This window comes from Mustela erminea, chromosome 17, assembly GCF_009829155.1.
Source record: "Mustela erminea isolate mMusErm1 chromosome 17, mMusErm1.Pri, whole genome shotgun sequence".
In the NCBI taxonomy this organism is placed as follows: domain Eukaryota; kingdom Metazoa; phylum Chordata; class Mammalia; order Carnivora; family Mustelidae; genus Mustela; species Mustela erminea.
The window spans coordinates 35862929-35887730 of NC_045630.1; the positions used below are offsets into that span (position 1 = coordinate 35862929).

A 24802-nucleotide genomic window follows, 5' to 3' on the forward strand; every position below is an offset into this window, starting at 1 on the left:
AAGAAAGAGGATTCAAACATATTAATGACAGGCGACAGACTCTATCAAAATATCAAGAAAGCAATAGTGCTGGTGGTGATTCTTTGTTGAAAGGTCCCCTGAGTGATGGTGGGACATCAGTTATCAAACAGAATGCAAGGGCTGGATCTGCTTGTCAAGAACTTGAACATCCTAACAGATGTAAAAAAATTGGATTAGGCATGCCCAATAAGGGTAAGAGTGACTTAAAAGAGGTAAGATATCAAGAAATGAAAGACGATCATTTAAAGAAAGCTGAAAAACATATTAAAAGTAAAGGATCTAAAGGGAGTGAGTGGTCAGGAAAGGAGTGTTCTCCAAAAGATATTTTGGCAAGCAACAGACATAGGATACAGAAACCCGTTAGGAAAGAAGGCACACATCCAGCACCATCAGCTGATTCTGAAGAGAAGTTACACGGAAAAACCAAAGAACAGGAAAGTCCAGCAATGTGCTACAAATTGAAAGGAGACATAAAAACAAAGAAAAATGAAGCCATTTCTGCCCACAAAGGAACAGCAAAGAGTAAAGATGAAAAGTATTCTAAGATAATACCAGGAAAAGGTGAGGTCTCCTAGTGTGGGTTTGAGTGTTAAACTTTTCTCTTAATTTTTTAAATTAAGAAAACATCCAATTTTCTAAACTTTCCTATACAAACCTATCTAACATAAGATTTTCTTGAATCCTCTTACTGGGAGACACTTTTAAGGTCATTTATTTTTTTTCTGACCATCATTTTGAAAGCAGTCATGTTCTTTGTACACTAAGTTAAGTATTGGCCCTGGTCCCTGCATTATTTGGCCAGTTTTTCAGTGGCTCTAATTTTTCTTAATGATTGTTTATTCACCAGCCAGAAACCCCATAATTTTAAGTAGTGCACATTCTCTATTTGGAGTGTATTTAGTGTGCTGTAGTTGAATTTTAAAATTTTCTATTTTTGTGACTAACCCCTGAGACCTTTATACTGTGTTTCCCTTGGAATCTATCCCAACAAGAATCTGTATCAAGTGTTTTTTATTTTTCCTTTAAAGCAATAGAATTTTATTTTATTCATTTATTTTTAAAGATTTTAGTTATTCACTTGAGAGAGAGAGAGCGTGAGCAGGGGGAGGAGCAGAGGGAGAAGGACAGGCAAACTCTGTACTGAGCTCAGAGCCCGAGGAGGGGCTCCTTCCCCTGACTCAGACCATGATCTGAATGGAAATCACAAGTCAGACAGATGCTCAACTGACTGAGCCACCCAGGTGCCCCTAGAGTTTATTTTATTGAATAGCATGCTTCAGGATAGGTATCTATTCATTTAGCCACATATTAAGAATTTTACATCAGTTCTGTATCTATATTGAATATATGTGAACAATCTATTATTTTTCATGAGTTCTTTATATAGAATTAAGAGTCCAGCTAATCATTTACAGTTTTTAACAGCAGGATTTGTGACAATTTTCAAAACATTGAGCCAGCAGTTAGTTGGTTTGGCTGCAGAATGGCTTTTACTGCTGGTGATTACTTCTGGAAATTCTTTAGTCATTTCCGTTTGTTGCTGATCTGATCAAAAGGCCAAAAGTACACTAGCTTTTACTTAAAAATATGTATATCTGACATTTTTCTATACATTTAGATTCTCATAAAAATAACAAAAATCTGAGTGACAGTACAAATGAGGAAGACTTTGAGTTCGGCTGTGTGAATACATATATAATCAGGATCTTCTATTTATCAATTATAGGAATGATTTTTAGATGATATCATAGAGGCTGATCCAGGGTGGATCGCCTAATTAAAAACGAAAGCCAGTTTTTGGAAATATGTCCCTTTTGGTCTTTTCAGTTATCAAGTTCAATAGTTTTGGGTGGCCTTGGTTTAGTTTAGTTAGCCTTATTAATTGAAGTAGCAAAAATAAAACAACGTAGAATACATATGTTATTCAGAAAATAACAGAATAGGCAGTAGTCATAAGTGCTACATACATAGCAGTATACAGTTAATTTTGTTTTGATTTGTTTTCATTCAGAAGCATGCTCATCCCTAAAAAACCCAAGTATTTCAGGCATTATAGATTATAGTCCAGACTAAACGTAAACATATTATGTTCTAGAAATCATTTGAAAATCATTTGACCTGTGGATTACTTCTTCATAGAGCTGAGCTGTAATGCTAATTAGTCAGTAGTAATATAGGTATTACTAGTACCTGTGTTCTAGGTTCGTTCACAGAGCCTGTAGGGTATAGAAAGAGAAGGAAGAGTTCCCTTCCACATTTCTGAATGCAGGACTGCCGTAGGTAATATTTTGTAATAGGTGAAGTGGGATGGCAGAATTTCTAGTGAGCCCCCTCAGAGCTCTCCTGCTGCCAGAGACCACCACCGTGGTAGCCCACGAAGTGCTAAGCTCTCACCAGGGGGTCAGAGGGCCCCGGTTCTAGTCCAGATCTGCCGTCACCCCAGCACCAACTAACGGCTCTCTCTGCCATGATGGGAAAGTTCCAGGTATTCCTTGTGGTAACCACTAGCCACACGCACATACTAAGCACTTGAAATGGAGCCAGCAGCACTGGGGAAACTGGGTTTTAAATTATTTTGTTTTAAATCAGATAGCTGCGTGTGGCTGGTGGCTACATACTGGGTTGTGCAGAATAGGACACTGGCCGTAGTTTTACCTCCTCGTGGCTTTTTCTCACTGAATTAAAAAGGAGGACCTACACTAGTGACGTCCAAGTTCCCTTCGTTCTGACTCTGAACAGACCATTTCTCTCCCATATTTTTAAACTACTTAGTCTGCGTCTCCCCACCTGAATTTCAGACCTTGGTTCCTTTCTTGCAGATGATTTCAAGTGTTTATAAAGAAAAAAAAAATCTCGACAGAACTAATAAATTCTACCTGCTGTGGTCTCTTTATCTTTCCAGAGTTGTTCTATTATTCTGAGAAGGCTCATATTAGGCTAAATGAACTTCAACATAGTGAAGTTTCAAAATTTTTACTTAAAAAAAATGTTAACAACTAGTTACTATTATACTAGTTAACTATTATTTTAAGAATTATACAAGTTTTATATGTCCTGAAAAATTTATTTGAAATTTAGTTATACTTACGTAAAATTTTCTTAGTAATTCTCCCTTTCACAGAAAATAAGTGTGTATCCTTCCCCATATTTTTGTATGTGCCTACGGGCATCCGCCACAAGTGTGTGTGTGTATATTGCATGTGGGGGGGGTGTTTAAATGAGAACATAGTATGCCTTCTGTGTCATAACCTTCTCTTTTCCCATAACGTAATGTTGTAGCTGCTTTACCCTGTGAATACCTGTGAGTTTACCTCCTCATTTGTAGTGACTGCATACTCTGTTGTTGCCTGGATACATCACAGCCTTCTTAACTGAGGCCCAGCGATGGACGTTTAGATTATATTTTATTTTTGTTTTCTGCTATCTAGCACAGTGCAGTGAATTGTCTGAAATACGTATCCTTGCTCACCTGTTTTTAATTATTTTCTTAGGCCGAATTCTTGGAAGGAGTTGGTAAATTCCTAGAAATGAATCACAGACTGTGCAGATTTAAAGTTTGATGTGTACTGCCAGATTGCTCTCTAGAAGAAGTGTACCAGTGATAGTTCTACCAGTAGTATATGTCTGCCCATTTCTCTGTTCTCCTAGAACTAAGCATTATCATTTTTGAAAATTTGGACCCAGATGATAACTAAAATGTCTCTAGTCACATTCTAGTTTGAATCAGGTCCATATGCACTGGCGATACTTCTAAGTCTCTTTGTGTGCTACTGATCCTTTAAAAATAATTGTGTGAGATAACAAGTTCTGTTATCTCCTTTATCTGTAACTTGGTTGGAAAATCCCTGTGACGAACATTTTTTTATAATTAGAATATATAAATTGATCTTTTTCTATTAAAAATATGAAAATCTAAAGCTTTTGGGCTTCTTAAATGAAAAAACTATGTTTATTTAAAGTTGAAAATTTGCATTGGGTATGTATCTGTATATTCATGTGTATTTGGATATATGTGACATATATCTCTCTGTGTGTGTATGTGTGTGTGTATCGAATTTGTCATACTTTATTGTATTAAAATTTCGATTTGCTCTCCTGTCATTCCAAATAGATAATTCCTACATGGACAAAGATGAGCACGGTTCGTCCTCTGAGAGTGAAGACGAGGCACTGGGTAAATATCACGAGGCCTTGTCCAGAACACACAATTCCAGGCTACCATTGGCAGATTCGAGACAAAAGAACTATGCTTGGGAAACAAGACAAAAGTACAGTCCTCTGTCTGCGGAATATGACGGCTACAGTAGTGAAGCATCAATAGACGAAGGTAACACAGATGACTTATTTTATTTTTTTACATCACACACTATAGTATTAGATTATTTGTACCCAAAATTCTAGCCATCTGTGGCTGTGTGATAAACAAGAGATAAACAGAGTCACATTTCTATGAATATAATTTAGCAAAATTCAGATCTTTGGACTGAAGCCAAAACCCCAAACCCCTAAAAGTAAAACACCAAAAAATTTACATACCATAGTAATTCTGTTTCTCTTTACACAATGTAAGAGTGAGGTAGAAGATGGAAGTCTGATGTTCTCTCACTTTGGAATCAGTCTCCAAACACCTGGCATAGGAACTGGCAGAGTCTAGGTCTCTTATAGTGTTAAACTTGACTCTGGTGTGTCAGTGTATGCTTTTTCATTCATTGTGGCCCCTAAACAGAAGCCATATACTTTATGTGGCACACAGCAGGAGAAATGGTGATCTGTTCTGTGGAGGAAGAAAGTGTCCAGGATGGATTGAGAGCTCATACTGTATTACACTTTGCTTTAAGGGTGACTCTAGGAATTTTTAAGGATAACTTTGTCTCTAATTGATCTTTGCTTCATGTACTGACATTGACTTAAAACTCAGCCTATATACAAGATACATGTCCACTCTAACATGTTTTTACATCTTTCTATAAGGGAAATTAATTGCTATTAATTAAGGCATATTTATTTCCATGTTCTATGTAGGTTGCTCACATGCTTGATAGAATGTATGAGTACTCCTAGTAATTATTATCTTTATACTCAGGTATGAAGAAGGAAGCAATATATCTTAGCAATTTTTTATTACATCAAACACAAACTGTCCTTCATTTTATAGCCATGGTTTGTGTTTAAGGGTCTTACAACTATTGATTACTTAAAGTCTTACCCCAGCTCATAGAGTTGTCAAAGGAGCTAAGTCATCTTTTTGTTTTTTTAATTTGGCTTAAGGCTAGCTAATGACTGAGGTATGTACCTCCTTTTTATTTCTACTAGGACACAATTTATAATAAGAAATTAATCAAATACTGAGTAACTACTATATAGGAAACTTATTATGAGGTGGTGGGGAAGAAATAAAAAATATTAGACTATACTCAAAAATACCTTTCTAATACTAGAGAAAATAAAACACGTGTTTACAAAGATAACCGAGTGATGTGATACAGTAAAGCCAGTCTCCAGCCCATGTCCACCCCTTCCACCGGCATGTTAATAGTAGAGCTGCAAGAGAATGGGTTTTGAACCTGATCCTTGTTTACATTCTGGCTCTGGAACTTAACATACTGACCTAACATATTAGCTACAAGCCTTGGGCAGGATAGTTAATGGTTTTCCGATTTGTTTCATTATCTCTAAAATGTGGATCATACCTTCCTGATAGGGTTGTCATGAATATTACATGGTATATGTGGTAGTTTTTAGCAAAGTTCTGGCCCCTGTGGGCGAGTGACCAGTAAATGGTCATTGTGGCTGAGGGTGGTGGATTCAGTGGTGGTGATGAGTGTGAGCAGCCGTGAACGAGGCCTGCACTTGTCATCTGTGACCCTGGACACTTTCCTTTTTGCAGCTTCAGTTTAGGGTTTTTATTTTTTCCTCCTCACTGCTTCTTCCCCCTCACTCCCTACACTTCTGTGCTGTCTTGATGGCTTGCCCACGGTTCTGTTATCATAGCACGGCTCTAGTCGGGGAGAAGAGCAGAGCGGAGAGAAGCATAACCTCACTAGTGTTTTTTTTTTTCTTGCTCTAAGCTCTGGAACTGGGGCCGATGTCCTGGAGTCACCTTCTCTTTTCATTTTACCTATATATTTGGGACCCATCTCTACTTTCCTACTGTTTCTACTCTCTATTAATTGATAAAGCACCCAGGCTAGATTGACTTTAGGCATTCTGAAATTAGATTCATTTCATAAACATTTGTCGAAAGCTTTCCTGTGCCATATTAGATACTGTGGATGTAAAGATGGATAAAACAAGCTTGTTTCAAAGAATCCACAGGCTAGAGGAGGAAGACCGTAGACAATATGTGTGATACAATATGGTAAGGGGTCTATTAGTTTCATGAACAAAGTGCTGTAGACATTCAGAGAAGGAGGTGACTCTGTTGTTTGGGAGGTGGGGAGATGGGGAAGTGTAATGTAGTCTTCACAGAGTAGGTGAACTGGACTTGAGTAAGAACTGTTTCAACAGCCATGGAATAGTGATTGCATGAAAGCAAATGAGAGTGTATTTTAGTGTCTTTAGCTTAGGATCTGTGTTTGGAGAATAGGTAGGTGATGGGTTTGAATACCATGTTCAGGAGTTTATTGTCTTATAGGAAATACAGAGTCCTGTAAGATGTTTAAACTGGATGACATGGAACTTTTAGAAATGTATTTAAGAATATTTAACTATTGTAACGGAAAATGAATTGAGGTACTAGAGGTAAAAAGGACTAGTACTAGAGGTACTAGAGGTAAACAACAATGATGAGATCTTCATTGGAAGTGAGTTTGGAGACACAGATTTCATAGATTTTAAGATGGTCTCAATATATCTTGAATGATTGAATATGTGCAGTGAGTAAAGAATCAGGATTTTTAATTAGTTCAGAGTATTAGGGAAGTAAGTTTGTGTGGGAAGAGGTAATTCAGTCTCCATCATGCTGAATCAGAAATGTCTGGAACATCCAGATGGAGATGGATTTCCTTATTATTAAAATGCTGTCATTGAGCTTTAGGATGGAGAGATGACCAAGTGATAATGTAGGAAAACAGTAGACTAGGAGAATAGTTTTGTATCATATGTTATTGCTTATTGAAAAGTCAAAGCTGCTTTGAGCTCAAAATAGATTCAGTGAAATGGGGTAAGAAAGGAGAATTTGATTGGAGGGGGAGACTGATTCAGAGTTCATGGTCTTAGGTAAAAGTAATTTCGAGTGATAGTAAATTCTTGACATGCGCCCTCACAAAGCTGCAGAAGTACATGTGAGATTCTAACCACAGGATTCACCTTCACCTTCCAGCCCAGCAGTGGTAACCCTCCTCGCATCTGTTTGGGAAGGGAAGGGATTTGGTGGTCGTTCTCTGTATAGCTAACTCAGCAGAAATACTGCTCACTGCCTGGCTGCTTGCCTAAGAGGACTGCTGAGTATAATTCTCTTGGTAGGATTTGGTTCGCTTTCTTGAGGTACATGTAAAGGGATAGATACAGTAGATTGTGTTTCGCTTAATTGCTCTGACCTTTTATTGTGCATATTCTGCAAGTTTATAAGGACCAGAGTTAACTGAGGTGTAAGTTGAGATGACTATAAAGGGAACTACAAGGTAGAAAGAAAAATACTTTTAAATGTCCATTTTTTACATGACATACTATTACCTCATTAGTGCTGGTATAAGGAACCATTAGTTTATTTCTCAATACTGAATAATTCTAGTAGAGAAACTTTGGAATACCCAGTGCTGGAAATATCTGTAAAATTAGAGAGGGTTAGAGAGGGCCTGGATAGGCCTAGGAGAGAACAATATAGAACTTTCTGACAGGGTAGTAAGAACTACCATATTGAGCTCCTATTGCGTACCTGACTGTTAGTTTCTGTCCACACCATACTACTTAATCTTCACTGCAAATCATTGTGGTAGATAAGATTATCCCCATTTTGCACAAGTGAGAAGAGATTTTAGATCAAGTAGGTAATTTTTAACCTAAAGTCACATGGTAAGTTTTAAAAACTCTAGTTGTCAGGTCCACTGCAAAATGAATATGGTTTTAGCTTCTGTTAGGTCATCCCTGCTACAAGGTCTCTTTCATACATGATTAACCTCTTCAGTTTAGCCCTTTAGAACAGTTTATCTATATAAAGCTGAAATACAGATACTTAGAAAAAGTAAGAAATGTGATGACATATTTGTTATCATGTTTTCTCCTCTAGGTGGCCATATTAATCTTCCATTTTTTTGAATTACAGAAGGAAATGATATCTATAAGAAATTTTTCCAGGAAAAATAAACATTAAATAATATATCCAATTTCCTTTGTTCACAGTTTTAATTTTATCTTTGCTGTGTTGTTCTTAAAATTAAAGACATTTTCTGATAATCCTATTTTATTTTTAAAAAGGTTTCAGAGTTAAGTAGTAGGCTGTGGCTATCTTGTTCAAGAGTGATAACTAGAACCTCTGAAATTCCATTCATGCATTTCTATGTTAGATAGGAGAAGCCTATTAAAGATGACTTTATAAGTAAAGAACAAATTTAGTGTAAAATTATTAGAATGTCTGTTATTTATGACTTTTCATTCTTAGTTCACCACAGAGATTACCAAGCTATATTTACATATTGTGGCATAGCTATAGAATTAGAACCATATGTTGTTATTTTAGGGTGAGTTAACTGAAAATGCTATTTAAAATAATTTCCAGCCCCACTTATTTCTTTGGGGTATGTGGCCCAGACATATACACACACCTGTCATTCTCTTCCTTATGGCTGCTTCACAAGCTTCGTGCTATTAATTTTGATGTTATATTAAAATTAGGAGCATTAAAACATATTGATTTATACATTTTATTTAAATGTTACTTTTAAAATAATTTAATACTCAACAAATTATGTATACTTTAGGTGCATTTTTAACTGCTTTATAAAGATTATTCTGTGAATTTTCACAGTTTCTTTGTGAAGAAGGCAAATACAAAAAAATTCTGTCTGCATTTTCCAGATGCCTTTGTCACAGAAATGTTTAGTGTCTTGGAGCAGTGAAGGTCATATATATTACATGATTTGTTCAGATTCTTGGTAAACTTTTTCTTTGATTTCAGGTTTTTGTTTATGTACATTTTTTCCTCTGAAGAGAGAGAGAGACAGAGTCTGTGTGTGTGTGTGTGTGTGTGTGTGTGTGTGTGTGTGTGTGTGTAGCTTTATATAGGGCCAGTTTGAAGAGAAATTAATATTAAAGACTTCTCCATCTTTGTGTTTTGAAGGTCTTTCTATGTGATGAGATCAGTCGCTTACAGTAGTGTAGAATTCTTGTATATACATGGTATAAGGTGCTATAAGGGGAGATGTCTTTGTGCAGTTCAGGTAAAGGTCCAGCCTGCTGTGTGTACAAGTTAGAAAAAGGTGTATGTCACGGGCAGATAGCACCTATATAAGAAGAACCTTACAACCTCCAGTTGTAAGGTTTGACAAATCCCCAGGTAACTTTTTGCAGTGCACAAACTGCACAACCATACACAGGGCCCTGAGCACCTGTGTTTATACATTTCTAATCTTAAAATGGTAGAATTTCTGTGTTTTCTGTGGTGAATCTATATTGATTGTTCACATTCCTTTTTTTTGTCTGAGATATTTGTCTGGTAGTAGGTAGTTAGAATGATAGAAATTAAATGGTAGTCTTTAAAGATATCTTTGATTGATTACAGAACTGAAACCCAGAGACATGTGATTTTACTAAGATCATAAAATTCATTAATGGCAGAACTGAAGCTGTAAGTGTTTGTAACCAGAGATCAGGCCAGTGCTTTTAAAAAAGGATTATTCAGACAAAGAGAAAACCAACAACAACAAAAAAGAGAAACAGATTCATAAATATAAAAAACAAAACTGTTGATTACCAGAAGGGAAGTGGGTAGGGAGATGGATGAAATAGGTGACAAATGTGACTCACAGTTTGAGTTTTGAGAAGCAAAAGGAGAAGAGGCCTAAATGGACGCAAACTTTTATCGGGCAACGGGAATTGACGCCGACAGTTGAATTAAAAAGACAGGGATAGGAGTTACATGTCATGTAGATACTCCTGCTTCGTTCATGTTAAATAATTACTGAGCTGTTTCAAAGAGGTGAGTAGCAACTTAATTAACAGCCTTTGGTGAAATGAAATTGAGGTTCTGTTTTAATTTTAGAATTCTGAAAAATCCCTCCTGTAAGCAATCTCAATGTGGGGCTCTCATTTTGAGAGCTCTCATTCCTGCCTATAAGAAAATAAATTACATTAAAATCTCTGATGAATGAGTCAAAAATTACCTACTGAAGCTGAGAGGTATTTTGATGTCTTGGTGTATCTTTTTCCTTTTGTTTGATAAAGATAAATATTTTCTTAGAAAATTTGGTTATATTTAAGTCTTTGAGGTTTTCAGTAATGCTGTCAACTAAAACTAAGATAATTTAAATGGATTCTGAGAATTAGTATGGTAGTTATTTAAGGTCTAGTTAGTTATGAAGTCCTTTGCCTTTTACAGTTTATACTATCTTTTACTCATTGTGCCTTGTTTTAGTAGTTAAGGAAAGAACACTGTAAGGGAATTTGGTCACTGTAACTTAGGAAATTCTTCTTTGAGTATAAATTTAATTAAGCATCAGCCATCCAGATAAAAAGTATTTACAAAATTTTTTATCTTTTAAAAATTTTTATAATGAATACCTTTTTCAAGATGATAGATTAAAATACTTTTGAAGTTTGAAAATCTGTATTTTGAGTATACTGGTAACAGGTTATTACAGTTCCATGAATAACATCAGCTGTAATAGAATGAATGATTATAGACTAAGCACTATTTTAAACACTTTTTATAAATTAAGTCTTTTCACCCTCACAATTACCCTAACACCCAGGTTTTGTTGGTGTCCCTGTTTTCTTTAGAGGACACTGAAGCATAGTAAGGGTAAGTAACTTGTCTGGGGTTATATAACAAGGATGCAAGAGAGCCAGGATTCAAGTGTCAGAGCTAACGCACTGAACTTCTCCCCTGAAATACCTTGGATGATGTCCTGTGAGAAGATCTGCCTTTTTATGTAACTTTTATACCTAAACAAATTCTTTATTGCTGTTTTTAAAGTGTAAATAATACATGTTCATTATAGAAAAATAAGAAATTACACATGACAAGAAAGAATAACTACTCATATTTCCATCATGAGAATGCCATTGCTTCTATTTTTTGGTATCCTTTTATGGACATTTTTATTTGCATACGTATTTTTAAAATTAAATTGGGTTTCTTACATAGCGTTATAATCTGCTTTTGTTCCACTCAAAAATATCTTTTCTTGCCAACGTATGTACTTCACAACATCACATACACAAATTATACAATATATTATTACATGGGTATACCATACTTATTCAGCAATTTTTAGTTGTGGATATTTAGTTGGTTTCTGATTTTTTCCTGTGGATAAGGTTGCTCTTAATAATTTCTTAAAATAATTTCTTTTCTGCCACGTTCTCTGACATTTTCTGTCTCTGATTCAAGATTCTGACTTGAATCTCAAAGGAGTTCTTTTCATTCTGTGCTTCTATTTTTTGGGGGCTTTTTTATTTGATTTTTTTTTAATTTATATATTTGAAGAGAGATAGAAAGGGAACATAAGCAGGGGGAGTGGAGAGGGAGAGGGAGAAGCAGGCTTCCCGCTGGGCAGGGAGCCTGAGTGGGGCTCATCCCAGGACCCTGGGATCATGACCTGAGCTGAAGGCAGACACTTAACAACTGAGCCACCAGGCTCCCCTGTGCTGCTGTTTTTAATAAGAGGTCAGGATGTGATTTGTGCATGTTTGTGCTTTGTACTCTGTAAATAAGTCAAGGTGCTGTACATTTGTGAGGGCGTTTTATGAACTCAGGTAACATTAAAAATATTTAACAAGTGGTATGAACTTGTATAAACTGACATATGAATAAAGAGTAAATAAATTGAATATATTTATTTGTTCTCTCACTAAATTAAAGTTCATCTATAATAAAACTAGTTACCGAAGGGTATTAAGTTGTAGCAAAAGCTATGAAATTATTCTAGTGATTTCAAAATTGTTTATTTTTAGAAATCATTGCCGTGATCTTTGGTTTGCTGCTAAGACTAACTACATGAATATGCTTTTCTGAGCCGTGATTTGACATTGGGAACTATTTCAAACTCATCCCATTATTTTTCCATTCAATTTGTAGTCATTAGTTGACTTGCAGTGACAATAACTAGAAACTTTCTCAAATAGTAATAATTTTGTTCACAGTACAGAATCCTTTATCAGCGTCTGCTTAACTGACCAGTTAACATGAAAATGTTTTCTAACCTGCCATACTGACAGGTGTCTTTGTATATTCACTGTCTCTAGTAACATCAAATGTAATTTATTAGAATTTCATATTAAATAAGTTTAGACTTAATGAGAGAAAGAGAAAGATAGAAAAAAAAGTGGTGAACTTGGGCTCTGTTGTTGAGCTGCCCAGGCTTGATTCCTGACTATGCTAAAGTTTTCTTTTCTGGTAAATGGACATGATGATAATAAATATAATAACCAAAATAAGGTAATATTTATGTACAATAGTTCTATTCACTGAACAAATGATGGGTAAGATTAGCTGTCATTTTTATTGATAAAATTAATATTACTATGCTGACATTAGCTGGACATTCAGTGATGAGTTTGTGAAACTCAGCACAGTATTAAAAAGGGGTTACCTGTCCAGGGCATCTTCCCAGTCTCAAATCTTCGAGGTTCCATGGTGTCCTGCCGTTACGGGATTGCTTGTGGTATTGCAGAGCCAGTCCTATAGAGTCTATGGTTACTAGAAGGAGCAACTGGAGGGGAGCAGGTAGCTACGGCCTGGGTAGACCTGAGAATTTGTCTGCTGGGCTGCCATTGCCAAGGCTGTCTCCTTCTGAGGTGTCTGTGGGCACATGTAAGGATAGGGATTGAGCACTAGTGGGTGCTAGGGCAGCTTTTACCCATGGCTCCGGATGGAGCCAGATAGGAGGTCTTCACTCAACCCTCTTCAATCCTTGCGGTGTCCAGGAGGTGGGACTTGTGGTGGCTCATCGCCCACCTCGAAGAAGTTTCTAAACGAGGAAACTAAAACTATACTGGAACCGTATATCAGCCCTAAGCTGATCACTGACTATGGTTAGGGCTGAATGTCAGTCCTCAGCTGATCAATGATTAATTGGTGAAGTAGGTGATGCCCTATAATTTACCAAAAATTATTTCCTAGAGGAAGGGTGTATGGTGGGGCGGGGGGGTTGGCAATGTGTGTGGAGGGGGGCTGGGGGGGGACGTGTATGCAATATATGCATGTCTCACATTTACTCTTCTATTGAGAGATATCCAGCATATATTAAGTGGGGGGAAAAATCAAGGTGCAGAAAATTTTGTGTGCTATATAATTTTTAATCCAAAAAGGGGGAAATAGGTTTATATTTGCTTATATTTAAAATCAGTGGAAGGGAAAACAACTTCTAAAAATAGTTATCTAGTTATCTGCGAGGGAAGGATGGAAGGAACTTCTCTGACAAACCTTATTTTACTTAAGTATAAAGAAATTTATATTGGAAACATACTTTCTAAAAACCAGAAGCACAATGAATCAGAGGAGACTATGGATTGTTAACCCTAACCATACAAAGAGAGATGTTTGATTTTTTTTTTTTCAGAAGGGGAAGTTGTGTTGATAGGAAGATGCTGTTACTGTAATCCAAGCAGCACATCATACTTTTCCTAACAGCAGGAACAGCACTGGGGATAGAAGCAGCGAGATTTGAGACATACTTGGGAAGGAGCATCAGTAAGTTTGGGGTTCAGAATGGGAGTAACAGAAAGTGAGAAATCTAGGATAGATTCCTGGGGTTTGGGATGATCAGTGAAGATAGTATGAGAAAGAGTAGGACAGGAATAAAGATTTTGTGGACACGTTCAGACAACTTGGAGATACCCGCTTAATGTAGCACATTGATAGTTCACTGGATGAGTCTGATTACTTAGGGAAAAAGTCCAGGCTAGAAATGTGATTTGGGGAATCATTTCTGTATATAGATGGGATTTAAAACCAGGGGCTCTTTCAGTTTTGCTTGTTTATTATATATTCCCCTTCAACCAAATCTGCCTGACCCACCATTCCAGATTATTTGTTAGGATAATATTGTCAAGGTAAATTTCAGGAATGTGGACATGTAGCTCTTTCTTTTTTAAATCTTATACTCTTTTTGTTTAGACCTCCCTACTTAAAGCATTTCTCCCTCCTCTGGGAACTCTCAAAGTTCTAGGGCTGGACCCCCAGCAGCTCTGTCTGTATTTCACAACCTTACTCTTGCTGCCATGCTTGGTGGTTGCAGTGTTCTAAAGAAGAAGTGTATAAACTTCTACTTTTGGGTCCTTGGAAGGGTCCTGGTAATGCCTTTTTTTTTTTTTTTTTTTAAAGATTATTTATTTATTTATTTGTCAGGGATAGAGGGAGAGAGAGAGAGCGAGCACAGGCAGACAGAGAGGCAGGCAGAGGCAGAGGCAGAGGGAGAAGCAGGCTCCTGGCCGAGCAAGGAGCCCGATGTGGGACTCAATCCCAGGACACTGGGATCATGACCTGAGCAGAAGGCAGCTGCTCAACCAACTGAGCCACCCAGGCGTCCCCTGCTAATGCCTTTTATGAGGCTTAGTTTTGTAATGATTTCTAGGATCATGTTCTGTATATCTTTGTATTTTCTTGTATATTTATTTTCTTTGGCTTATGGTAGCTCTAGGTGGTTCCTGTTGCTAACTAATAAAGAAGTGTTTGTAGCAGTCTTTGTGTTTTACTGTATGTATCTCTGTAAGGAATTTAGTTAGATTTTTTTTTTAAGATTTTTTTTTTTTATTTATTTATCAGAGAGAGAGAGCGAGCACAGGCAGACAAAGGCAGAGGGAGAAGCAGGCTCCCTGCTGAGCAAGGAGCCCGATGCGGGACTCGATACCAGGATGCTGGGATCATGACCTGAGCTGAAGGCAGCTGCTTAACCAACTGAGCCACCCAGGTGTCCCTTTAGTTAGATTTTTTTAGATCCCTTAGAAAGTGTATCTCAGTTTTTTTCCCCATTTAAGCCATTGCTGGCTTCTATTTTTTCTTTTGTGGAAATCTGTTGTTGAAGTGGTCTTTTAGTGAGTCAAGGCCTTAGGATTCTTTTGCTTCAGTTTTAAAACTTACCAGGGTGCTGCTTCTATCAAATGTGATGGACTTATTCTTTTTAGATCTGAAAGTGTTGATATTAAAGATATCTTGCTGTTCAGACATGTTCATTCTAAGGAAGGATAAAAGTATCTTAAAACTTTCCCCCTTCCTTGGAATTTCCTGTAAGTGATTCTCTAACTAATAGTGCATCTTCCTATTGAATATTTATAATTTTTATGTATTAGATTTTAAAATAATAGCATTCAGTGCTACACACATTTAGCTGAAAGCTTTTAAAACAGTAAAAATTGTGGAAATTAATTTCATCAGTGTAAATTAGTCTACAAAATATTTTCCTAATGTATTACAAAACCTTGTCAAGTGAAGATCTGTTTATTCAAAATAGGGCTAAATACAAAGTAAATGCTTTTCCCAAATTAATTAGATTTCTATAAAAAATATATGAGATGCTTTGAACGCTGTTAATTTGAAGTTCATTTACTTCAGAACCTTACATTTCAAATTAACACATTTTAAAATTTATAAGTTTAGTATACTTTAAGGGAGGACACATTCTGTGTGGGTTCTTTTTTTTTTTTTTTTGCATTAAGATAAAATATACTTTAAAAACAGAATAATGCTACAAGCATTTTTGAAGGAATACTCTTTCCTCTGAGGTGAAGCCTTTGAAAAAAGATTCCTCTGGCCATTTCCCATCTTTGAAGTCATAGTGAAGTTACATTAATAAACAAGAAGGGATTTTTACCAAATGAAACATGATTTCTCATCTTCTGATCTTTGGTTTAGAATAGAATTTGGATGAGACCTACCCTCTTAATAAAAATTTCTTCACGATCTCCTGTTACAGTCTTACCCCAAAAAAGGGGAAGGGGTGGGGGGCAAAAGGGAACTTTCAGAGGTGGTGGATATGTTTATTACTTTGCTAGTGGTGATGGTTTCATGATGTATACATATGTCCAAACTCACCAAATTGTATCCATTAATATATGCATGTTTTAATGTATCAGTTACACCACAAAGCTGTTTTAAAAAATTAAGATTAAAATAGTAGAATAGCATTTGTAGTTCCTTTTTATTACTGAGTTGTATTTCATTGAATAGATATACCATATATTCCCTATCCATTCATGCATGGATGAACATTAGCACATTTCCGGTTTTTGACTATTACAAACAGTGCTGCTATGAACGTTCTCGTGCAAGTCTTTTATGGTAAGATCCTTTCATGTACCTTATACTTTAATCTTTATAACATCTCTGTAACTTAGTTATATCATCCCCATTTTACTTTTTTTTTTTTAATTTTTTATTTTTTATAAACATATATTTTTATCCCCAGGGATACAGGTCCGTGAATCACCAGGTCCACACACCCCACAGCACTCACCAAAGCACACACACCCCCCAATGTCCATAACACCACCCCCCTTCTCCCAAGCCCCCTCCCCCCAACAACCCTCAGTTTGTTTTGTGAGTCACTTATGGTTTGTCTCCCTACCAATCCTATCTTGTTTCATTAATTCTTCTCCTACCCACTTAAGCCCCCATGTTGCATCACCACTTCCTCATATCAGGGAGATCATATGATAGTTGTCTTTCTCCGCTTGACTTATTTCACTAAGCATGATACGCTCTAGTTCCATCCATGTTGTCGCAAATGGCAAGATTTCATTTCTTTTGATGGCTGCATAGTATTGCATTGTGTATATATACCACATCTTCTTTATCCACTCACCTGTTGATGGACATCTAGGTTCTTTCCATAGTTTGGCTATTGTGGACATTGCTGCTATAAACATTCGGGTGCACGTGCCCCTTCGGATCACTACGTTTGTATCTTTAGGGTAAATACCCAGTAGTGCAATTGCTGGGTCATAGGGTAGTTCTATTTTCAATATTTTGAGGAACCTCCATGCTGTTTTCCAGAGTGGTTGCACCAGCTTGCATTCCCACCAACAGTGTAGGAGGATTCCCCTTTCTCCACATCCTCGCCAGCATCTGTCATTTCCTGACTTGTTGATTTTAGCCATTCTGACTGGTGTGAGGTGATATCTCATTGTGGTTTTGATTTGTACTTCCCTGATGCCGAGTGATATGGAGCACTTTTTCATGTGTCTGTTGGCCATCTGGATGTCTTCTTTGCAGAAATGTCTGTTCATGTCCTCTGCCCATTTCTTGATTGGATTATTTGTTCTTTGGGTGCTGAGTTTGCTAAGTTCTTTATAGATTTTGGACACTAGTCCTTTTTCTGATATGCTGTTTGCAAATATCTTCTCCCATTCTGTCAGTTGTCTTTTGATTTTGTTAACTGTTTCCTTTGCTGTGCAAAAGCTTTTGATCTTGATGAAATCCCAATAGTTCATTTTTGCCCTTGCTTCTCTTGCCTTTGGCGATGTTCCTAGGAAGATGTTGCTGTGGCTGAGGTCGAAGAGGTTGCTGCCTATGTTCTCCTCAAGGATTTTGATGAATTCCTTTCTCACATTGAGGTCCTTCATCCATTTTGAGTCTATTTTTGTGTGTGGTGTAAGGAAATGGTCCAATTTCATTTTTCTGCATGTGGCTGTCCAATTTTCCCAACACCATTTATTGAAGAAGCTGTCTTTTTTCCATTGGACATTCTTTCCTGCTTTGTCGAAGATTAGTTGGCCATAGAGTTGAGGGTCTATTTCTGGGCTCTCTATTCTGTTCCATTGATCTATGTGTCTGTTTTTGTGCCAGTACCATGCTGTCTTGATGATGACAGCTTTGTAATAGAGCTTGAAGTCCGGAATTGTGATGCCACCAACTTTGGCTTTCTTTTTCAATATCCCTTTGGCTATTTGAGGTCTTTTCTGGTTCCATATAAATTTTAGAATTATTTGTTCCATTTCTTTGAAGAAGATGGATGGTACTTTGATAGGAATTGCATTAAATGTATAGATTGCTTTAGGTAGCATAGACATTTTCACAATATTTATTCTTCCAATCCAGGAGCATGGAACATTTTTCCATTTCTTTGTGTCTTCCTCAATTTCTTTCATGAGTACTTTATAGTTTTCTGAGTATAGATTCTTAGCCTCTTTGGTTAGGTTTATTCCTAGGTATCTTATGGTTTGGGGTGCAATTGTAAATGGGATTGACTCCTTAATTTCTCTTTCTTCTGTCTTGTTGTTGGTGTAGAGAAATGCAACTGATTTCTGTGCATTGATTTTATATCCTGACACTTTACTGAATTCCTGTACAAGTTCTAGCAGTTTTGGAGTGGAGTCTATTGGGTTTTCCACATATAGTATCATATCATCTGCGAAGAGTGATAATTTGACTTCTTCTTTGCCGATTTGGATGCCTTTAATTTCCTTTTGTTGTCTGATTGCTGAGGCTAGGACTTCTAGTACTATGTTGAATAGCAGTGGTGATAATGGACATCCCTGCCATGTTCCTGACCTTAGTGGAAAAGCTTTCAGTTTTTCTCCATTGAGAATGATATTTGAGGTGGGTTTCTCATAGATGGCTTTGATGATATTGAGATATGTGCCCTCTATCCCTACACTTTGAAGAGTTTTGATCAGGAAGAGATGCTGTACTTTGTCAAGTGCTTTTTCAGCATCTATTGAGAGTATCATATGGTTCTGGTTCTTTCTTTTATTGATGTGTTGTATCACATTGACTGATTTGCGGATGTTGAACCAACCTTGCAGCCCTGGAATAAATCCCACTTGGTCGTGGTGAATAATCCTTTTAATGTACTGTTGAATCCTATTGGCTAGTATTTTGGTGAGAATTTTCGCATCTGTGTTCATCAAGGATATTGGTGTATAGCTCTCTTTTTTGATGGGATCCTTGTCTGGTTTTGGGATCAAGGTGATGCTGGCCTCATAAAATGAGTTTGGAAGTTTTCCTTCCATTTCTATTTTTTGGAACAGTTTCAGGAGAATAGGAATTAGTTCTCCTTTAAATGTTTGGTAGAATTCCCCCAGGAAGCCGTCTGGCCCTGGGCTTTTGTTTGTTTGGAGATTTTTAATGACTGTTTCAATCTCCTTACTGGTTATGGGTCTGTTCAGGCTTTCTTTTTCTTCCTGGTTCAGTTGTGGTAGTTTATATGTTTCTAGGAATGCATCCATTTCTTCCAGATTGTCAAATTTATTGGCGTAGAGTTGCTCATAGTATGTTCTTATAATAGTTTGTATTTCTTTGGTGTTAGTTGTGATCTCTCCTCTTTCATTCATGATTTTATTTATTTGGGTCCTTTCTCTTTTCTTTTTGATAAGTCTGGCCAGGGGTTTATCAGTTTTATTAATTCTTTCAAAGAACCAGCTCCTAGTTTCATTGATTTGCTCTATTGTTTTTTTGGTTTCTATTTCATTGATTTCTGCTCTGATCTTTATGATTTCTCTTCTCCTGCTGGGCTTAGGGTTTCTTTCTTGTTCTTTCTCCAGCTCCTTTAACTGTAGGGTTAGGTTGTGTACCTGAGACCTTTCTTGTTTCTTGAGAAAGGCTTGTACCGCTATATATTTTCCTCTCAGGACTGCCTTTGTTGTGTCCCACAGATTTTGAACCGTTGTATTTTCATTATCATTTGTTTCCATGATTTTTTTTCAATTCTTCTTTAATTTCCCGGTTGACCCATTCATTCTTTAGAAGGATGCTGTTTAGTCTCCATGTATTTGGGTTCTTTCCAAACTTCCTCTTGTGGTTGAGTTCTAGCTTCAGAGCATTGTGGTCTGAAAATATGCAGGGAATGATCCCAATCTTTTGATACCAGCTGAGTCCTGATTTAGGACCGAGGATGTGATCTATTCTGGAGAATGTTCCATGTGCACTAGAGAAGAATGTGTGTTCTGTTGCTTTGGGATGAAATGTTCTGAATATATCTGTGATGTCCATCTGGTCCAGTGTGTCGTTTAAGGCCTTTATTTCCTTGTTGATCTTTTGCTTGGATGATCTGTCCATTTCTATGAGGGGAGTGTTAAAGTCCCCTACTATTATTGTGTTATTGTTGGTGTGTTTCTTTGATTTTGTTATTAATTGGTTTATATAGTTGGCTGCTCCCACGTTGGGGGCATAGATATTTAAAATTGTTAGATCTTCTTGTTGGACAGACCCTTTGAGTATGATATAGTGTCCTTCCTCATCTCTTATTATAGTCTTTGGCTTAAAATCTAATTGATCTGATATAAGGATTGCCACTCCTGCTTTCTTCTGATGTTCATTAGCATGGTAAATTCTTTTCCACCCCCTCACTTTACATCTGGAGGTGTCTTCAGGCTTAAAATGAGTTTCTTGGAGGCAACATATAGATGGGTTTTGTTTTTTTATCCATTCTGATACCCTGTGTCTTTTGACAGGGGCATTTAGCCCATTAACATTCAGGGTAACTATTGAGAGATATGAATTTAGTGGCATTGTATTGCCTGTAAGGTGACTGTTACTGTATATGGTCTCTGTTCCTTTCTGATCTACCACTTGTAGGCTCTCTCTTTGCTTAGAGGACCCCTTTCAATATTTCCTGTAGAGCTGGTTTGGTGTTTGCAAATTCTTTCAGTTTTTGTTTGTCCTGGAAGCTTTTAATCTCTCCCTTCTATTTTCAATGATAGCCTAGCTGGATATAGTATTCTTGGCTGCATGTTTTTCTCGTTTAGTGCTCTGAAAATATCATGCCAGCTCTTTCTGGCCTGCCACGTCTCTGTGGATAAGTCAGCTGCCAATCTAATATTTTTACCATTGTATGTTACAGACTTCTTTTCTCAGGCTGCTTTCAGGATTTTCTCTTTGTCACTAAGACTTGTAAATTTTACTGTTAGGTGACAGGGTGTGGGCCTATTTTTATTGATTTTGAGGGGCATTCTCTGAACCTCCTGAATTTTGATGCTTGTTCCCTTTGCCATATTAGGGAAATTCTCCCCAGTAATTCTCTCCAGTATACCTTCTACTCCCCTCTCTCTTTCTTCTTCTTCTGGAATCCCAATTATTCTGATGTTGTTTCATCTTATGGTGTCACTTATCTCTCGAATTCTCCCCTCGTGGTCCAGTAGCTGTTTGTCCCTCTTTTGCTCAGCTTCTTTATTCTCTGTCATTTGGTCTTCTATATCGCTAATTCTTTCTTCTGCCTCATTTATCCTATCAGTGAGAGCCTCCATTTTTGATTGCACCTCATTAATAGCTTTTCTGATTTCAACTTGGTTAGATTTTAGTTCTTTTATTTCTCCAGAAAGGGCTTTTATATCTCCCGAGAGGGTTTCTCTAATATCTTCCATGCCTTTTTCGAGCCTGACTAGAACCTTGAGAATTGTCATTCTGAACTCTAGATCTGACATATTACCAATGTCTATATTGATTAGGGCCCTAGCCTTCGGCACTGCCTCTTGTTCTTTTTTTTGTGGTGAATTTTTCCGCCTTGTCATTTTGTCCAGATAAGAGTATATGAAGGAGCAAGTAAAATACTAAAAGGGTGGCAACAACCCCAGGAAAATATGCTTTAACCAAATCAGAAGGATCCCAAATCGTGATGGGGGGAGAAAGGGGATAAAAAGAGGTTCAAAAAGAAAGAAAGAAAAAAAAAAGAAAAGAATTTTAAAAAGAAAACGAATAAAGAAAAGTATAAAAAGAAAAAATATATATATTAGATAAACTAGTTAAAAAACATTCAAAAAGAAAAGGGTAAAAGTTAAAAAAAATTTAGCAGAAGAAGAGAAAAAAAATGAAAAAGAAAAAAATTAAATTAACTGCAAGACTAAAAAATCACAGGGAGAAAGCCATGAGTTCCGCGCTTTGCTTTGTCCTCCTCTGGAATTCTGCTGCTCTCCTTGGTATTGAAACCTCACTCCTTGGTAGGTGAACTTGGTCTTGGCTGGATTTCTTGTTGATCTTCTGGGGGAGGGGCCTGGTGTAGTGATTCTCAAGTGTCCTTGCCCCAGGTGGAATTGCACCACCCTTACCAGGGGCTGGGCTGAGTAATCCGCTCGGGTTTGCTTTCAGGAGCTTTTGTTCCCTTAGCGCTTTCCGTAGAGTTCTGGAGGACGGAAATACAAATGGCGGCTTCCTGGTCTCCGGCTGGAGGAGCCGAGAGCCCGGGGCCCCACTCCTCAGTGCGCCATTAGAGAACAGTGCCCAGTAACTCCCGTCTGCCAGACCTCCGGCCGCGCTCCGAGCTCACCGAGCCTGAGGCTGGTTCAAGGTAACCCTGAGCTGTGATCTTACTGTCGGCTCTGTCTCTGTAGCTGGCTTTCCCGTACTAATTTCCGCAAGCTCTTCGACATTCAGACACCCCCATCCTTCTGTGACCCTGCGGGACCTGAGGCCACGCTACCCCCACGTGGGCTTCGCCCCTGTTTAGCCTCTGGAGCGATGTCCCTCAGCGGAACAGACTTTTAAAAGTCCTGATTTTGTGCTCCGTTGCTCCGCCGCTTGCCGGGAGCCGGCCCCTCCCCCCGGGGTCTATCTTCCCGTCGCTTTGGATTCACTTCTCCGCCGGTCCTACCTTTCAGAAAGTGGTTGTTTTTCTGCTTCTAGAATTGCTGTTCTTCTTCTCTTCGATCTGCTGATGGATTTGCTGGTGTTTGCAATCTTTAGATAAGCTATCTAGCTGATCTCCTGCTAGCTGAAGTAGTCTCCGCCATCTTGATTCCTCACCCCATTTTACTCTTTTTAAAAGATTTTACTTATTTTTTTATTTTAGAGAGAGAGTGAGCACCCAAATGGGGGAAGAGGAGGAGGGAGACAGACTCTCAAGCAGACTCTGTACTGAACGTGGAGCCAGAGGTGGGGCTCAGTCCCGAGACCTTGAGATCGTGATCTGAACCAACATCAAGAGTCAGACGCTTAACCGACTGAGCCACCCAGGCACCCCATCCCCACTTTACTTTGGGCCCAGGATTCAGCCAGGCAGTATGATTCTAGATTCCCTGTTTTTAATCACTATATTTTCTACGTCTATAGTTAATCAATTAATATTTATTTTATATTACTGTGGCCTCATTATATTGATTGATATAGTTAAATGATGATTCTAACTAATTTAGAACCAACATTATATAGTCCTTTTAAACTAGAATTAAGGTAAATATTCTTTTTCATTGGATTTATTAGGATTTGAAATTTTTGTGAAAAGAGTTAAAGTACTTTGCCATATTCATCCTCGTTTGCTTAACACCTGTCAAAGCATAGCACATAGAAAGGTATCCTATGGGGGCACCTGGGTGGCTCAGTGGGTTAAAGCCTCTGCTTTCGGCTCAGGTCATGATCCCAGGGTCCTGGGATTGAGCCCCACATCGGGCTCTCTGCTCAGCAGGGAGCCTGCTTCCTCCTCTCTCTCTCTGCATGCCTCTCTGCCTACTTGTGATCTCTGTATGTCAAATGAATGAATAAAATCTTAAAAAAAGAAAGAAAAGAAAGGCATCCTATGAGTGTGTATTGAGTGAATGTAGGCAAATAAAAATTTTAAATTGTTTGTGTTTTTCTGTAGTCTAGCTTTAAGTATAATTTTTCTGCCTTTATTGTTTATTCACTTTTATTTCTATGTATCCTAATTTGAAATTTTTAATGTAGATAATGTTTTCATTTGATTTCTGGTTACATATATTGAGAATACCACAGGTGTTTGAAAATACAAACATAGATTGGCAAACTTAGGTTAACTATAGCTCAAGAACTGGGAATGCTAGTTACATATTATACAACACATGAACAACAAAGTGCTCACCTTTTTCAGGGTAATGTTGTTTTGTAGGACTACTTAGTGGATGAAGGATCCTCATTGTATCACACTAGAGGCCACATGATCTCAGTGTATCTCATTATTGGTGCCACTCACTTTGTTTGAGTTAAATGGGGCGTTGTCCACGAGATTGCTTCATTTTAAAAGATCCTTTTCCACCTCTAATGAGTAAGTAATTTCTTGGTTGTACATTGATAGCGTGTGAATATCCTGTTCACCAACACCTAGTAGTTTTAAAATTCTTCAATGATTCTTGCCTAAATCAATTACTAAGTATTTTTTATTAGCACTCATAGGTTATTTTTATATTTATTGTTATAATCCATTCCTGTTGTTTTTCATTTGGATGCTCAAATTGTTCCAAATTTGGCTCTTGCTCTTGACTCCTTTGTCTTTTTCTTTGCAAGTTTTTATTTAAATTCTAATTAGTTAACATACAGTGTTATATTAGTTTCAGGTGTGGAAATTAGTGATTCAACACTTCCATACATCACCCGGCACTCATCACAACAAGTGCCCTCCTTAATCCCCATCACCTATTTAACCCATCCCCCTGCCCACCTGCCCTCTGATAACCCTTGGTTCTCTATAGTTGAGAACTTTTTCTTGGTTTTCCTCTCTTTAAAAAAATTTTTTTAGTATTTGAGTATAGTTGACACACAATGTTACATTAGTTTCAAGTGTACAACAAAGTAATTCAGCTTCTCTATTAGACCTTATGCTATGCTCATCACAAATGAGGTGCTGTCACCACACAACACTGTTGTCTTGGATTTGCTTTTGTAAGTAGTGCTGCAGCAAACATAGGGGTACTCATATCTTTCTAGACTTAAATAGACATTTTTCCAAGGACAACATAGAGATGG

At 37.4% G+C, this 24802-nt stretch overlaps 1 protein-coding gene across 2 annotated transcripts in view; it reads left to right on the top strand.

The window, feature by feature from the left end:
• The window catches only part of SYT14 (synaptotagmin 14), a 198947-nt gene that overhangs the window by 71130 nt on the left and 103015 nt on the right, over positions 1-24802 (top strand). For both annotated transcript variants that reach the window (XM_032318621.1, XM_032318622.1), the window contains exon 4: positions 4133-4348. In XM_032318621.1, the coding sequence (XP_032174512.1) occupies positions 4133-4348 (216 nt within the window). The remainder of the gene's footprint in view (positions 1-4132; positions 4349-24802) is intronic.